The sequence below is a fragment of the Schistocerca serialis genome, chromosome 3 (genome assembly GCF_023864345.2).
Source record: "Schistocerca serialis cubense isolate TAMUIC-IGC-003099 chromosome 3, iqSchSeri2.2, whole genome shotgun sequence".
Classification (NCBI taxonomy): Eukaryota; Metazoa; Arthropoda; class Insecta; order Orthoptera; family Acrididae; genus Schistocerca; species Schistocerca serialis.
The window spans coordinates 198,133,072-198,151,902 of NC_064640.1; the positions used below are offsets into that span (position 1 = coordinate 198,133,072).

The 18,831-nt window shown below is 40.1% G+C and overlaps 1 protein-coding gene across 3 annotated transcripts in view; it reads left to right on the forward strand.

Annotated features, from left to right (window-relative positions):
- The window catches only part of LOC126469907 (mitochondrial glutamate carrier 1-like), a 175,993-nt gene that overhangs the window by 81,324 nt on the left and 75,838 nt on the right, over positions 1-18,831 (forward strand). For all 3 annotated transcript variants that reach the window (XM_050097264.1, XM_050097266.1, XM_050097265.1), the window contains exons 3-4: positions 15,546-15,680; positions 15,979-16,034. In XM_050097264.1, the coding sequence (XP_049953221.1) occupies positions 15,546-15,680; positions 15,979-16,034 (191 nt within the window). The remainder of the gene's footprint in view (positions 1-15,545; positions 15,681-15,978; positions 16,035-18,831) is intronic.

Sequence of the window (18,831 nt, forward strand, 5' to 3'; positions counted from 1 at the left end):
CACTTGCACGTTGTGAACAGCACACGCTTACAGCAGAAAGACGACGTACAGAATGGCGCACCCACAGACTGCGTTGTCTTCTATATCTTTCACATCACTTGCACCGCCATCTCTTGTTGAAAATTGTAACTACTGTAATTTCGAAAGTTTGTCCGCCTGAAAATGTACTGTTGTCCCAAGCATATTGCAACAAACGGTGTATTTCTGTCGCTGCTCGTTTAGTTTTTATTGCCGTTTCAAATATACCGGTCATTTTTGAAACACCCTGTATGATGCGTCGTCAGAGGGGGAAGGAGTGTCTGGCGTATGGCAGTGTGGTGTGTCGGGCCTTTACTGTTAGAGATATACGAGGGTCACACCAAAAGAAATGCACACTATTTTTGTAAAAATATAGCTATAGGGAGAGACAGGTCATGTACAACAGCTGAGAGGGAATAATAAGAGTGAACGACCAAGGACGAAGTGCTCGTATTAAAAAGGGTGTAAGACAAGGATGTATTCTTTCGCCCCTACTGTTCAATTTGTACACCGAGGAAGCAATGAGGGAAATAAAATAAAGGTTCAGAAGTGGAATTAAAATTCAAGGTGAAAGGATATCAATGGTACGATTCGCTGATGACATTGCTATCCTGAGTGAAAACGAAGAAGAATTAAATGATCTGCTGAACGGAATGAACAGTCCAATGAGTACAGAGTATGGATTGAGAGTAAATCGAAGAAAGACGAAGGTAATGAGAAATGGTAGAAATGAGAAAAGCGAGAAACTTATCAGGATCGCTGGTCACAAAGTAGATGAAGTTCAGGAATTCTGCTACCTGGGTAGTAAACTAACGAGTGACGGACGGAGCAAGGACATCAAAAGCAGACTAGCAATGGCAAAAAGGGGCATTCCTGGCCAAGAGAAGTCTACTAATATCAAATATCGACCTTAATTTGAGGAAGAAATTTCTGAGAATGTACGTCTGGCGTACAGCATTGTATCGTAGTGAAACATGGACTGTGGGAAAACTGGAACAGAAGAGAATCGAGGCATTTGAGATATGGTGCCACAGACGAATGTTGAAAATTAAGTGAACTGAGAGGGTAAGAAATGAGATTCTGTGGTGAATCGGAAAGGAATATGTGGAAAACACTGATAAGGGGAAGGGACAGGATGATAAGACATCTGTTAAGACATGGGTACAACAGGGAGCTGATGCCTTCGAAATGACAACTTTACTTACATATTGATTTGATGTTTTATGTGAACTGCGAACCACGGTGCGATTTGGCATGTTACACTTAAAAAAGAATTACTGGAGGTGAAAGAAGCTGCAAGCGACACAATAAAATTCAAAGACTGAATCCCGGACCGTTCGATTTTTTTACGTAATCATTTAGGACCAGAATTCTACGGCAAACCGGGCCGTACTACTGTCGTGGGAATAGCAGTCGTCTGCCCCTGTTCTATCCACGTAGAATGCGTCGTTGCAGGGGAGATCATCTGTAAAAAAAAAACCTATTGTGGAGTTATCTGTGATGGATATTAACTATAAACTGATTTTCTTCGATATTAAGAAAATAAAAACGCAGACGTGTGAACACGAATAAATATAACATGAAAAATCAGTGGAGGGGAAGGATCCGTGTTTAAACTTACACAATGTTTGCAATGAAAAAGACTGCTGTCCAGAAACGACAGAGTCGAAAGGTATAAGCGAAAGTCTATTAAAGTTCCGCCTTTGCCTCCTACAGCATTCCAACTAAGGGCACGAACTTCCGAACCCCGATCAGGATGTACAGAATTCACGCTGAACTCCCCCAATCCGTTCAAATAATTTCTCCTCTTCCTGGACTAGTAATGGCGCGCATAACTAAGTATTCGAGACCGAAAAGCCAAAGTCTGGGGTACAGTAATAATGGATTCCGTTTATCATTGCATCAGTATTACATTGAAAATATGCGCACAGTGGCGCAAATATCGACGGTATGTAGTTTGTATCTTCTTGGCCATCAAACCTGTTAGTCATTTACGGTAATTGCTGTTAACAGTAATGCCCACTTAACTCTTCGATATTGAGCTTGCATTCAGTACTATTCAATTCTGTCTGTGGTCCGTGTTAGTTGTGCGTTAAGAGTGATACACAGCGGTACGTATAGGTTTACTGATCAATAAGTGGCCCATGTGCACCTCGTATATGGGTTCACTAAATGAAATGAGAGGGACACGAAGTAGTTATGCTTAGCTTTCACCACAGCGACGGCAACCACAACACAGTACTTTCGCATTTGTGCAGGGTTGTTGCGTTACTTTGAGTTTTGCGGTGCACGTTTTGGTGACTGCATTTGAGCTCTTCCGTATTTTCAAGGTCTTTACACAGAAGCGGAGGTAATCTGTGTAACAAACCGAATATATCATACTAAGATCATTGCGCTGCAACGAACCAGTGGAGATGAGTGCCTTTTACCAAAATAATCAGAAAATATCCGTCTACAACCGCCAAAGTTCGGTTTCACTCTGTAGAAACAGTTATTTTTTTTCCTTCGCTCCATATGTGAACAAAATATTACGTAGAATCCTTAGCGCTGGTGCGAATTACTAGAGAATGGCGTAAGGATGTAGACGCAGAATGGTCTGCACTTTAAGATATTTGTCCGTGAGAGGAATCCTCTGAGGATGAGCGCTCTGTTTGTAATTGTAGAAAGGAATAATCGCATTTTGCATCTGTATTGGGATGTGCATAAGCATTAAGGATGTAAACTCCACACATCTGCGGGCGCTAATTTCAAACTGCATTTCTAAGACCAGCGCAGGTTATTCGAAGATGGTCTGTGTCTAGATGCGCACATTACGCCATGATGTCACCCTTCCGGTGTCTGCAGCTGGGGCTGGCTAAAGTTGCGTTGAGGGGGCTCTGTTACGGTATCAGTAGTTTTATTCATCCGTGGCTCGCTTTTAAAAGGATGCCAGTATTCGACATGTTGCGATATTACAGTTTAAGTACGAAAAAAATCATATACAGTCGTTTACGTACTTACATGTCTAGTTTCACAAGGATGTAACAAGTAGTCTGCCCTGGTCTTTAGTGTAGGGACCAACCCATCGCATTCTGGAGGACGACGGTTCAGTCCCGCGTCCGGCCATCCTGATTTAGGTTTTCCGTGATTTCCCTAAATCGCTCCAGGCAAATGCCTGGATGGTTCCTTTGAAAGGGCACGGGCGACCTCCTTCCCCGTCCATCCCTAAACAGATGACCTCGCAGTTTGGTCTCTTCACCCAAAACAACCCAACCAATCATTTGCTTGAAGTAATATTCGGAAACGACGGAAAACGTAAATCAGGATCGCCGGATGGGAATTAGAGCCTCCGTCGTCCCGAACCCAAGGCCAGTCCGTTTAAAACGGCTCAACCACATTCGGTTTGACCCTACTTTATAGTACTGTTGTGTGTATACATTATTTCAAAGAAGTTAGTTCATAATATTGAAAGCTAGCCACAGCCCCCCCCCCCCCTCTCTCTCTCTCTCTCTCTCTCTCTCTCTCTTGTGTGTTTCCAGTTCTTCTTTTCATCTAAGGTAATACCTTGAGACACGTCGGTTCACACAAAAACGATGTTTTTAGTCCAAAATTCGGCAGTTGGTGTCATGTGTGATCTTAATTCAAGAAGCACACCTTGGGCTCATATGAGTTGGAAATTCTTACACTGACATTGATTTAGTAGTTACTTAATTGACAACGGCATTTGTTTGTATGTTTACTGTCGTGTACTGCCGCTACATGTTCTACTACAGTTGAGCTCAACTGCTGTAAAAGTATGGAAATTTCGCCAATAGTTAGCGCTTAGGTGGTAGTTTACTTCTGTGCCAGTTCAGATACAACCCTGTTATCGGTATTTCACCGAACTGTTCCATTGGGCCGACCAGATTGGCCGAGCGGTTCTAGGCGCTACAGTCTGGAACCGCGCGACTGCTACGGTCGCAGGTTCGAATCCTGCCTCGGGCATGGATGTGTGTGATGTCCTTAGGTTAGTTAGGTTTAGGTAGTTCTAAGTTCTAGGGGACTGATGACCTTAGAAGTTAAGTCGCATAGTGCTCGGAGCCATGTTGGTTTTTTTTTTCCATTGGCTTTATGGCCAAATGATTTCGTTTATACGCGCCATGTAACTTGGCAATCTTCACAGGGATATCTGTAGTGGGGAGGTATCGGTAGAAGTCTTTAGGAAAAGTCCCGCGGTCTAGGGCGCCTTGCCACGGTTCGTCGTCGTCGTCCCCCTCCCCGCCCCCGCCCCCTCCCCGTCGTCGGAGGCCCGAGTCCTCCCTCGGGCATGGGTGAGTGTGTTGTCCTTAGCGTAAATTAGTTTTAGTTAGGTTAAGTAGTGTGTAAGCCTAGGAACCGATGACCTTTTGCAGTTTGGTCCCATAGGAATTTACCACAAATTTGATAGCGCCTTAGTTCCTCTGGGCGGTCAGCTGCTATTTGCCCGTACAAATCTCCGCAGCCGTTGGCCACCCCTGTCATTTATGGCCGTGGTGCACCACAGTTGCACGTTACCTGTTTTGCATAGCGTCATTTTTCCTTGCACGGTTTACTTTAACCAAAGCGGCAAGAGAACAATTTACATACTTAGCCGTTTCGGAAATTCTTATAACCTTGGCCCGAAAACCAATGATCAAGCCCTTTTGGGCGTCAGATAAATCGCTCCGTTTTCGCATTACGACAATGACTATACTATCCTCCAGCCCCGCCCTCTCACCCAAAACGCTGTATATACCCTTCACTGCTAGTGCTGCCACCTGTCATCTGTGAGTGTTGATTGCACATCGACGTCGTACATCAATGGCGCTCACATTGTTGTGATTGGACCGCTTACATTGTAGTCTGTCACATTGTAGTGTGCGTACTGTGAGACCTTCGGTACACACACCATCAGATTATTTGACTTGTCGCTCTAACGAAGTAGGCGAGTGTCAGCAGTATGTCTCGTGGTCTTATTGCGGCGTGTTTATCTTCTGCCGTTAGGTCAGACGATAGAAATGCCACTTGCACGCTTAGAGTAGGAGATTGACGGTGACCAACTTTAAACAGATCTTAATTAATTTTCACACACATTTATTAAAATAATAAAAATCATAGACATTACGTAACTTGGTACTGGATGCTGTTTACAATTGACAATCTGAAGTTAGTTTGGTCTTGGTGCGTTAATATTATTCTCACATATCTCCGATACTTGACAAAGTGTCTATACATTTCTCTTCATGGCTATGACAGGAATATGGTAATCTTATTAGGCGCAGACTGAAACTTAACTACAGACTAATGCAGACTGACTAATCGGAGGTCTGTACACTCGTTATAATACCCCGAGCGTTCAGGTATCACTGCGCGAGTGTGATCAGCGAAGAGAAAAGGTTCTACGTTAGCAGCAATCTCATTGACTGCGTTACATATTAATACGCGGATCGGCGGAAGCACAATTTGGCGCCATCTCGTAGTGCGGAGACGGACGATCGCTGCGCCTGCGCTGTTGTGCTTAGCGGGGCGCGCTCTATTGGGAAAGTTGTGTACGCGCTGACTACGCGGAACTATGTACGCAACACACACCAAAAAAATCACAACAATGATATTATTAATGGTAAACTGTACCCCCTTGACATCCAACTAAAAGCTACGCACTTCATGATCATGCAGTGAAAATGTCAGATAAAACGTTGGGTTCAGGCAGCTATTGTGCCGCAGAGGCATTAACGGCCAGTTACGGGCATAAACATCTTTCGTTAACTCACAGAGCAGACAAAAGCATGTGATCGTGGGAGACCCTCATTGAAGATGGTTGTGACGAAAAATAAGAGGCGACAACAACTGCACAAGTCACTGAAAATGTGAAAGTCGCCCTCGCGAAACCTGTTGGCACCAAAAAGTCACGAAAGGAGCTCCATACGCAGGTAATTGCAAGGAGAGCTGGAATTCCAAAACCACTAGTCAGCAATTCAAATACCTGTAACAGGAAAATGTTGTGTAGAAGCCATAAAATGTGGATTATGGATCAATGGAAAATCAATGAAAAAATTTGGTCAGATGAGTCTCATTTCGGACTGTTTCCAACTTGTGCCAGAGTTTACGTCCCAAGACTAAAACATGGTGAGGATTCGGTGATGCACGAGTAGTCATATTGTGGTATTCCATATGGCCCATGGTTATTCTGCAAGGCCACATTACTGCCAAGGGTTATGAGACCACTTTGGCTGACCAGGTCCACCCCATGGTACAATGTTTATTCCCCAATTGTGATGTTGTATTCCAAGGCTACATGGCCCCCATTCACACAGCTTGCATCATCTAGGAATGGTTTTGTGAGCGTGAGGCTGAATTGTTTCATCTCCCAGGGCGACCACAGTCACCAGATCTCAGTGTTATTTAGCCTCTGTGGTCAACTCTGGAGAGAAGGGTGCGTGATCACTATCCACCTTGATCATCGTTACCTGAATTTGCCATTATTTTCCATAAGGAATGGTACATGTAAGATTACCTTGAAAACCATATGGGACCTGTGTTTATCCATTCCGAGTCGTCAGGAAGCCGTTTCGAATGCTAACGGTTTTCCTATCCCGTATTGGTGTGGTAATGTATTGGCTTTTGGTGTTGCATAATTTAGTCCACCTCTGTGTATTACTAAGAGACTAGCCAGTACTCTGGTATCAGTTGCAGGTTCGCTATGTAAAGGCTTAAAAGGACGGGGCAGGGGGAACTGCATTTTCAATGTTTCGTGTAATTATTGACCAAATCTAAAAATTTTAAATGCTGTCATGTACTCATTAAGAGGTATAGTCTTTCGTTAAAAGTTTAACATGGTAAGACAAGTATTAAAGTTACAAACTGTGTGTTTATCGTGAGGCAGCATAACTAATGGCTAGCAAATGCCCTAACTTGACTCATCCAGTGTATGAGAATTACAATATTTAGTGTCATCCAATACACTTTAAACATAATTTCAAACATTTATGGAACCTTTTTTTGTTGGCAGTCTCCCACAAGATGATGAAAGGGGAAAAGTTTCAGTTACTACATTTTTCACTGTTAATGCATTAAAAATTGTCAAGACATGACACATCAATTTATTACTACTTTGGTACTAACTCTATTCACATTACACTGTACAAACAGCATCAGTATATATCAGTGGATGTACCTGCAACACATAGTTCAGGAGGAAGGACGTCATAAACATTGAGATGCATGAAAAACTTGCTTTCACTTAAATGTCAAACCTTTTTAAAAAATTTTCTTGCTTAAATGCATAATTTAAAATATGGAACTCATTTGTAACGTAATCACATTTGTAATTTTGTATTTGTGGTTCACTCATCTCATAACATACACTTTATGGATCATCTGAACGTACTGAACAAGAGACATGCCAATTTTTGCCTTTTGATATACATAGTTGTATAAAACTGTTTTTATCAGAACATATTTATGTTGAACACACTAATATTGTCAAATTGTTTTTCTTGTGATGTACCAGTACTTCATGTCCAAATTTTCCAGAGAGCTATTTTATGCATGCAGTATTACACACAACACTATATTAAATAGTTGCCTGGTTCAAGTGATCATCTCATCATTCATAAATTCCTCGGTTGAGTAGTAGCATTTTTCCACCAGGTGATCATGTAGTTTTCACTTCAGTGACCCTATCTCCATGCTCAGTACATCTATATTCCTTTGAGTATATTGTAGACTTTCATTCCCATGTACAGCACGTAAAATTCTATTAACAGACACTGTTGGTAGAGTTTTCAGTGATATTTTGGTTACATGAAACTCTTCCTGTTTGTCGGATAAGACTTGAGCCACTGCAGAGCATTTTGTCTAATGCCGTATCTGTCTGGTGTATGAAGCAGCATGGAGTGATTCCTTGACTTGAATGGTTTCGTAAGGTTCCAGGAGATACCTGCCACTTCGTTGCTTTTTGTCCAGTAATGAGCTGGTGGGTTTTTTAAGAGTAACATCGTGTTTCAAGATAAAATTTTTTTATCTGGACTGCAGCCCCTTTTTTGGGGGGGGGGGGGGGGATTTTATTAAATATTAGCAGGGGGTCAGTATTCTGAGCCAGGCCAAACAGATATGCACTGTTTTGATAAGTAATCACATCTACATTAGATTTTGTTACATTTGTGAGAAATTTATTAAAGCACTGAGATATTTCAGCAGGGCTCAAAATAGTGTTGTTGTTTTAATTGTTGAAATTTCCTTGTGGTTTACTGTTGTACCTAATTCAGATTTAATAACAGACTATGCTGCCATAGACTTATTCTTATATCCTAAACTGAACTTATCATTTGACATTCTTTTGGCAGTTTTAACAACACTTTTAAATACAACTTTAAAAACCCTGACTTAACTCTGTGGGACTTTACATTCTGTTTCACCTCTTTATGTAGCTGTCATTTTATCACACTACATGTTTTAAGCCTAGTGTAATCCAGTTTCTTATTTTTGATGTTTCAGTGCCAGATCATAGGTGGGAATGATTCATTGAATGCCTCATGAAAACTTCTTAGAAATTTATTGAAGTACTTGACACACTATTATCTGTGGGGCATTTTACTGTAGATATCTTGTCACACAACAGGTTAAAGTTATTTTTACAAAAGTTTATCATAAAACCTTTCCTAACATTGGGTTTATTTATTCTTGGCAGCTGAATAAACAACGCAGAATCGTCAGAAATTCTGAAGTCCAAACAGAAGTTGTTTTCTCTGGCAAATCGTATAATTTGTTAAGATATTGTCTGTGAAAGTACCTGAATGGTCATTTTCTCTTTTAAGTGAGACACTGAATTTTGGACTAGAAAGTTTTCATTATTGTACCTCCTGCAATTCTGTAAGTTTGTATGATTGTTGTGTTCATCTGTTTTAGTTAAATACACTGGCTTTCAAAAAAGTTGTTTGAAGCTCTTTTATACATGGGAGTATGATTCTTCAAAGAATTGGAGTTTACTGGTTTAACACTAAGTGAGAATTTTCTCTTTTTCTACCTGTCCCTTACACACACACACACACATATATATATATATATATATATATATATATATATATATATATATATATATATATATATATATATATATATATATATATATATATATATATATATATAGTGTGTCATCATTTTTATCTGTATTTGTCACATTCATTTGTCGCCTGAAGATGGCCTAAAGACTGAAACCTGTGTTGTGACCAAATGAATATAATTTTGCGGAACATTGGGAACTGTTTCATTGTTATTATCATCTTCTTTCCTTTCTCAGACCTTAGGTGTGGTTAAAAATGGAAAGTGACGCGGACCTTGATCAAGCGTCACTTCCTTTTAACTGTAAGGTATATATTACATTGTATTTAGGAACTTTCGGGTTATTGAACACGTATCAATAATTACGGATTTCTGTAATTGTATATATACGTTTGGATGTAGCTGTATTGCGTTGATGTACTGGTGGATATTGGTATGACTCCTGTAGTTGATAGTATAATCGGTATAATGTCAACTTTATCCTGATGCCACATGTCCTTGACTTCCTCAGCCAGTTGGATGTATTTTTCAGTTTTTTCTCCTGTTTTCTTCTGTATATTTGTTGTATTGGGTATGGATATTTCTTTCTGTATATTTGTTGTATTGGGTATGGATATTTCGATTAGTTGTGTTAATTTATTCTTTTTATTGGTGAGTATGATGTCAGGTTCGTTATGTGGTGTTGTTTTATCTGTTATAATGGTTCTGTTCCAGTATAATTTGTATTCATCATTCTCCAGTACATTTTGTGGTGCATACTTGTATGTGGGAACGTGTTGTTTTTATTATTTTATGTTGTATGGCAAGTTGTTGATGTATTATTTTTTGCTACATTGTCAGGTCTTCCTGGGTATTCTGTATTTGCTAGTATTGTACATCGGCTTGTGATGTGATCTACTGTTTCTATTTGTTGTTTGCAAAGTCTGCATTTATCTGTTGTGGTATTGGGATCTTTAATAATATGCTTGCTGTAATATCTGGTGTTTGTTTGATCCTGTACTGCAATCATGAATCCTTCCATCGCACTGTATATATTGCCTTTTCTTAGCGATGTGTTGGAGGCGTCTTGATCGATGTGTGGCTGTGTTAGATGATACGGGTGCTTGCCATGTAGTGTTTTCTTTTTCCAATTTACTTTCTTCGAATCTGTTGCTGTTATGTGATCTAAAGGGTTGTAGAAGTGGTTATGAAATTGCAGTGGTGTAGCCGATGTATTTATATGAGTGATTGCTTTGTGTATTTTGCTAGTTTCTGCTCGTTCTATAAAGAATTTTCTTAAATTGTGTACCTGTCCATAATGTAGGTTTTTTATGTCGATAAATCCCCTTCCTCCTTCCTTTCTGCTTAATATGAATCTTTCTGTTGCTGAATGTATGTGATGTATTCTGTATTTGTGGCATTGTGATCGTGTACGTGTATTGAGTGCTTCTAGGTCTGTGTTACTCCATTTCACTACTCCAAATGAGTAGGTCAATATTGGTATAGCATAAGTATTTATAGCTTTTGTCTCGTTTCTTGCTGTCAATTCTGTTTTCAGTATTTTTGTTAGACTTTGTCTATATTTTTCATTTGGTTCTTCTTTAATATTTGTATTATCTATTCCTATTTTTTGTCTGTATCCTAGATATTTATAGGCATCTGTTTTTTCCATCGCTTTTATGGAGTCACTGTGGTTATCCAATATGTAATCTTCTTGTGTAGTGTGTTTTCCCTTGACTATGCTATTTTTCTTACATTTGTCTGTTCCTAAAGCCATATTTATATAATTGCTGAATACTTCTGTTATCTTTAGTAATTGGTTGAGTTGTTGATTGGTTGCTGCCAGTAGTTTTAGATCATCCATGTATAGCAAATTTGTGATTTTGTGTGGGTATGTACCAGTAATATTATATCCATAATTTGTATTATTTAGCATGTTGGATAGTGGGTTCAGAGCAAGACAGAACCAGAAAGGATTTAATGAGTCTCCTTGGTATGTTCCTCGCTTAATCTGTATTGGCTGTGATGTGATATTATTTGAATTTGTTTGGATATTAAGTGTGGTTTTCCAATTTTTCATTACTATGTTTAGGAACTGCATCAATTTAGGATCTACTTTGTATATTTCCAATATTTGTAGTAACCATGAGTGGGGTACACTATAAAAAGCTTTTTGGTAATCAATGTATGCGTAGTGTAGCGACCTTTGTTTAGTTTTAGCTTGATATGTCACCTCTGCATCTATTATCAGTTGCTCTTTACATCCTCGTGCTCCTTTGCAACAGGCTTTTTGTTCTTCATTTATAATTTTGTTCTGTGTTGTATGTGTCATTAATTTCTGTTTAATGACTGAAGTTAATATTTTGTATATTGTTGGTAGGCATGTTATGGGGCGATATTTAGCTGGGTTCGCTGTGTCTGCTTGATCTTTAGGTTTCAGAAATATTATTCCGTGTGTAAGTGTATCAGGGAATGTGTATGGGTCTGCAATGTAACTGTTAAATAATTTAGTTAGATGTGTATGTGTTGAGGTGAACTTCTTTAACCAGAAATTTGCTATTTTATCATTTCCAGGGGCTTATTATTTTGTTGGGAAACCTTGTTGGAACTATTGTATTCCATAGTAGGCCTATGTGTTGATTTTATTTTCTCATTTGTAAATGCTCTGGCAATAGTTGTATGTGCTGATACTTTACTAAATGTAGGCAAATACCTGAAACTGGTTTTCATGCCCAATGCAAACTTTTATCAGAAGTGTAGATTAAGTAGTATAAGAAGGCTCTCTGCTGAAAAGCCTTTACATGATTATCCCACCAGATTGAGCTGCTGTTCTCAGTGAAATGAGGACTTGACATCTCAAAAACTCATTAATGTTTTCTGCATCATAAGCATTAAGAAACAGTTTCAGTTGACCCATTAGGAAGACCAATTGAAAAGTAATTTGTATTAACTTATATTGTGAATGATTAAAATGTAAAAAAATAAAATTACTGTGTTGGAGTGGAATGAGTTTGCCAAAGTCATCAATCTGCAATCGTGAAAGTAACTTACTGACTGCTGTAGGGCAGATATGTTAAAAGGGCCAGTGTGATCATTCTATATGGTAAATGGATGTGGCATAGTCTCTATAGTAAAGTGTGAGTTGAAGTTAAGATGTCATTTTATATAGGTTGAAATAACCTGACCCTGTACTATTTTTCACAAAGCCGCTGTAGAATTACCACCTGATGTGGAGACTGGCAAATAGTCAAATAGGTGTGCTAGTGCTAAAGTACCCAGAGATGTGCGTGCTACTTGTGCATACATCTGTTGCTGATGACCCTAATGGTCTAATGGGATGTCATCTACCAGCATTGACCACAACCGAATTTTCTCTATTGCAGTATTGGAGAATCCTAGCTTTATACACTCCTGGAAACTGAAATAAGAACACCGTGAATTCATTGTCCCAGGAAGGGGAAACTTTGACACATTCCTGGGGTCAGATACATCACATGATCACACTGACAGAACCACAGGCACATAGACACAGGCAACAGAGCATGCACAATGTCGGCACTAGTACAGTGTATATCCACCTTTCGCACCAATGCAGGCTGCTATTCTCCCATGGAGACGATCGTAGAGATGCTGGATGTAGTCCTGTGGAACGGCTTGCCATGCCATTTCCACCTGGCGCCTCAGTTGGACCAGCGTTCGTGCTGGACGCGCAGACCGCGTGAGACGACGCTTCATCCAGTCCCAAACATGCTCAATGGGGGACAGATCCGGAGATCTTGCTGGCCAGGGTAGTTGACTTACACCTTCTAGAGCACGTTGGGTGGCACGGGATACATCCGGACGTGCATTGTCCTGTTGGAACAGCAAGTTCCCTTGCCAGTCTAGGAATGGTAGAACGATGGGTTCGATGACGGTTTGGATGTACCGTGCACTGTTCAGTGTCCCCTCGACGATCACCAGTGGTGTACGGCCAGTGTAGGAGATCGCTCCCCACACCATGATGCCGGGTGTTGGGCCTGTGTGCCTCGGTCGTATGCAGTCCTGATTGTGGCGCTCACCTGCACGGCGCCAAACACGCATACGACCATCATTGGCACCAAGGCAGAAGCGACTCTCATCGCTGAAGACGACACGTCTCCATTCGTCCCTCCATTCACGCCTGTCGCGACACCACTGGAGGCGGGCTGCACGATGTTGGGGCGTGAGCAGAAGACGGCCTTAAGGGTGTGCGGGACCGTAGCCCAGCTTCATGGAGACGGTTGCGAATGGTCCTCGCCGATACCCCAGGAGCAACAGTGTCCCTAATTTGCTGGGAAGTGGCGGCGCGGTCCCCTACGGCACTGCGTAGGATCCTACGGTCTTGGCGTGCATCCGTGCGTCGCTGCGGTCCGGTCCCAGGTCGACGGGCACGTGCACCTTCCGCCGACCACTGGCGACAACATCGATGTACTGTGGAGACCTCACGCCCCACGTGTTGAGCAATTCGGCGGTACGTCCACCCGGCCTCCCGCATGCCCACTATACGCCCTCGCCCAAAGTCCGTCAACTGCACATACGGTTCACGTCCACGCTGTCGCGGTATGCTACCAGTGTTAAAGACTGCGATGGAGCTCCGTATGCCATGGCAAACTGGCTGACACTGACGGCGGCGGTGCACAAATGCTGCGCAGCTAGCGCCATTCGACGGCCAACACCGCGGTTCCTGGTGTGTCCGCTGTGCCGTGCGTGTGATCATTGCTTTTACAGCCCTCTCGCAGTGTCCGGAGCAAGTATGGTGGGTCTGACACACCGGTGTCAATGTGTTCTTTTTTCCATTTCCAGGAGTGTAGATCCATGTATACGGGGGAGTAAAAGTATTTAATACAACCCTCAAAGAAATTGAGCAGTGGCAATTAAATTTGGTGGTTGGGTTAGTCTGTCTCTGGATATTCACTCTTCTGTGTAGTACATTTATGCCAGTGATCCACAGCTTGGTAGACCTAGACTGTAGAAGTCTACCTTCCAGCTATTCAGAAAAAGTTTCACTTCGAAAATCATTCTGGAAAGGCCTTAAACTCAATAGTTTCTTCATCAGAAGAAAGAAGACATCACTAGTTGTGAATAAGCAGTATATGTGACTATATTCTGCTGTGTAGAATGAACTGAACTGGGACATTGTCACAGAAGACAAACACCCCTGTGGACAGCTTGCCACTATGCTTCATCCTGACACCCTCCAGTAACCTAATGAGATTTCAGAAGTATGCTCCTGTGGTGATATGCTGTTTATGTGCATAATCGGTTAGCACCACACCGTGACAGTCCTAAGAAAACTCATATCACTTTTCCCAATGACTTTTGGGCCTCCACCTTATTTTAATTTTAAAAATACTGAATCCACATTTCCACTGCTTGCTGTGCTGCTTTACATCCAGCACTTGTCCGTAGTGATTAATTAGATAAAGAAGTCATCTTGACAGACTCGAAACATGTGCAACATTTCTGCTGCTTCCTCAGGTGGGTGATTGTGGCTCATTGATTTCAATGTGTATCAGGACCACAGACATGTATCTGCAAACAAACAAACAAAATTTTAATTGAATTACTGTGTTTTATTTTAGATGGCAACTAAAAACTTTGACTCCCCTTGAACACTTGCACCCATCACTTAACTTTTCCTGTATTTCACTACATCCATGTGCATAGAAAGACGAAAAGAGGACCAACAAAGCACTTCATTATACTAATCACCATATCAAGACTGCAGCATTTGTAGTAATATTTCATCCCTATTACTCTAAGCATCCCAAGATTTTACCGTATTGTAATTTTTGTTCTTGTTCATAATCCCACAGTTCACTTCATGTTACAGAGACAGTATTATAAAAAAATGTTTTCATGTGTAGTCCACTATTCATCAGTTGTACCAGGAAATTTTTCTTTATGCTTTAGTCTTTTGAATTAACAGACAATTGATTTTTGGGTGTAGTAGTTGTTACCCTTCTGAAATTATAAATTGTCTTCATAGGAAGAACAGCTGATAAATTTTGACCTTCATGAAGGCAGAAATTTCCAAACTATGGCCGAATTTAATTCTGTAGCTCACATCAAACCTGATTATTGATTTTATGCATTTCTTTAGAGGAATGCCGAGTAGGTATCAATATAATTTGTGAAAACTATGATAGTCACGGGTACAGCTTGTGTGATTTTGGTTGTAACAATTTCAGGCATTTTTTTTATATAGGGTAACACAGTTTCCCCCAATGTGTTACAATGAACAAAATTTGGGTTATTTTGTATTACGCAATTTGGTTATCAATGCTGTGGTAATGGTTTTATATGACCTGTTATCAGATTATGTGGTGCAAGAACAAAATGCTGAATTCCAAAATCAGACAATGTTTGTTCAGATTTTGGCATAAAAACTATTATGTATTTTGTAGATTCCTCTAAATAATTTCTGGCAAATTACATGTAATTACACAGAGGGTGAAATTGTTCCTATTGACAGCTTTTCTTATTGTTTTCAGGTTGGTGCCAAAAATTGTAAATGGAGGAATTGCTGGAATAATTGGAGTTTCGTGTGTTTTTCCTCTTGATCTTGTCAAGACACGTCTGCAGAACCAGCAAATAGGTCCCAATGGAGAACGTCTATATAGTTCAATGTATGTAACTCTTACTATCTAATTACATTAAAAATGAGAAATTGATGAAATATTCACTGCATGCTGTAATTTACTGAACAATAATCACAGAAGTACAAATGTCTGTGCATGTTATATTCACCAACAGCTTCTCTTGCACAGTTATTTATAGTAATATGTACTACAGAGTGACATTGAATTTAGACAGTTTGTTTCATGTCAGGCCCGTATATGTGAATTCAGTAATGTGTGAAAACTAAACATGGTTAATAACAACTGTGTGTGTGCATGTCACATTTCATTGACATTGTTTTGACAGGTTGGATTGTTTCAAAAAGACGTACAAAGCAGAAGGTTACTTTGGCATGTACAGAGGTGAGTAGGAGTCAGTCATCAGTCACTGTGCTGTTATGTGGTTCTGCTTTTTTGCTTCTAGCTTAGAAACTTTAGGAAGCTCGTATGTTTCTCTGTCTCCATGTTTGTGTTTCTGTAGAAGTGTCCTTGTCCTCGTCATTGTGGGCTGATTGCTATAACAAATAGTAGTAAAGTGTCTGCAGGTGGTGGTTTCATGACTGTAACGATATTTGATGAAGTAGTTCTTAATTTTTAGGTACATATCAGACCCTTATTTTCATGTGTTCCAGTAATTAAACATTCTGGAGTCAGTTAACAGACTTTGACAGATTTTCAGCAGTCCTCTGAACGAAGAACCAGTAATCAAAACACACTTTGTATGGAATGTTATTAGTGACGAGTAAAACCTAGATTAATATATTTTTTTTTTTTTTTTTTTTTTTTTTTTTTTTAATCAGTTTCCATACACTTCCAATGAAAACTGATGTTTATATACAGCAGTCATACTCTTCTACATACGGATGTGACAAAATTTTAATTGAGGTTCCCTATTGTTTGCTGCTACAGCTCAGTGGGTATCATGAATTTCATCTTGTATTTATTTTTTACGGTAGCTGCTGTAATTTGCCAAGTTGGGTAGAATTTTGAAATTACCCAAAATCAAATAGTTCCGTCCTCACAAATGTAATTCTGCAACCCACTCAACCTACATAGTCGGTTCACAATCTTTACTTTTTAAATTGTGTCCTGGTCCCTAACTAAAGTACTTTCCTGAATGTCTTGTACTACACAGATCTCATGGGTGTTTATTCTAATTAATGCAGCATGATGTTTGATGTTTGTAGTTGGTATATTTCCAAGTTTACAGCACTACAGAGCGTTTTATTTAATTGCTTAAGGTAGAATTGCTTATTGGAGTCCTTTTTAAATTTTAGAAAACTCTTGTTTAGTTGCCTATAATTTGCAGCAGCAGCAGCAGTAGTAGTAGTTGCTGTTGTAGCTCTATTGGTTGTGAAATTAGTGCCAGTTTTATTTGTTTTTGAATAGCTTGCAACACATTCCCCCTTCCTTTTTGTACTATCCTTGCAATTGCTGTAAACAATCATCATCATCATCAAGATTGTGTTGATTTCATTTTACTCCCTTCATAAGGAATTTAGCTGGGGTTGCCACTTGTTTCGTGAGACCGATATCAGTTTCCTCAAATTACTAGAGTATTTTGAAGATACACTACTGTACAATTGAAGAGAGACTACTCTACAGATGGAAAGCTTTATCACAAACCATAGTTTGTTCAAAATTACTTTAGTATTGACAGTTTGGCAGGATCACATGGAGGTGCGGATCTGTGTTACCACATCCTGCATGGAACACTTGATGATCTATCAATCATTCACCTCCCCCAGACTTGCATACTATTCAATCCAGATATGGAACTGGGATCATTGTGTTCTGGAAGAGCTACTCTGTGTTTTCATTTTAGTTTTATTTATGGTAACAAATTATTCAGACCAAAGGCTTATGAAAATGAATTTCCTAATGCCTTTATTGAATTTTCAATATGCAGGAAACTTTCTATTATTAAAGTTATGTGAACACAATATGTCAACAAAATCTTAAGACTACATCATATTTTCATGTGCTTCAAACCAGAATTTAGCACAGTTTTCTAACACAAGATAGTTTCAGTTAAATGTGATGCACAATGTTCCCTTTGTGTGTCAAATACTATGCAGGTGCTCGTAAATTTCCTTAGGAGAAACAGATCATTAGGTTTATAATTAACCTGTTGTTAAGTTTTCTGATCAGCCTAGTTGTTTGTAACCTAACAATAAATAAGATTTTTGTGTGTTTATCATGGTGAGAAAACTTAGCTTAAATAGGTCAAGCAGTAGGAGGAGAAAGGACAAAAGCAATAAAAAAAGGATATTCATTGTTGCAGTAGTTATATAGCAAATAGTGATATAGACTGAATCCCTGACAAGGGAAATTCCCCATTGCACCCCCTCAGTCTTAGTGGTAAGATGGTCCAGTGGATAGCCTGTCAAAAACTGGATGCAGATAAAGCATGAAAACAGGAAAAAAGGTGTACTGAACTGTGAAAAATCAAGCAAAATAGAAATGGTGAACAGTCAAAGCTCAAGATGTGCAACATCAAGTGACTGGCAAGAACCATGATGTCGTGGCTATGTGGTCATGGTGTCAGACTGCAAAGTGGGAGATTCATGTTCGAACCTCTTCGTGCCCCGTTTCCCCCTCTCCCCTCCCTCCCCCACAAATTTATGAACTGCCTGTGTGGCCATTGACATGTCTGTTCTCCTTCTGTAGTCTTGGCAGTTGTCATATATAGAAGAGGTGCCTCGTACACAGCAAGGAAAACAATAAATGGGTGTGAACTATGTTACAGTGAAGGAATTGGTCAAAATTTCCGAAATGGAATGCAAGAGGCATAATGTGTGGTACTTGCATAGAATAAATGTGAGGTCCATACATCTGGAGGTCCCTTTGTTACACGTCACTGTTGCAAACGGACATTACTCTTTGATACAGAGACAAGTTTGAATACAGTGAACAGACATGTCAGTGAGCATATGGACTGTTCATAATTTTGTGTGTGTGTGTGTGTGTGTGTGTGTGTGTGTGTGTGTGTGTGTTGGGGGGGGGGGGGGGGGTCAGAGGGAAATTTGAACCTGGATCTGCCCCCTCACAGTTAAACACCATGACCATGACACCACGGACACCATGGTCATTCAGATTAGCTATATGCTGCACATATTGATATTCAGCCATTCACTGTTTCTATTTTGGCTCTTTTTTT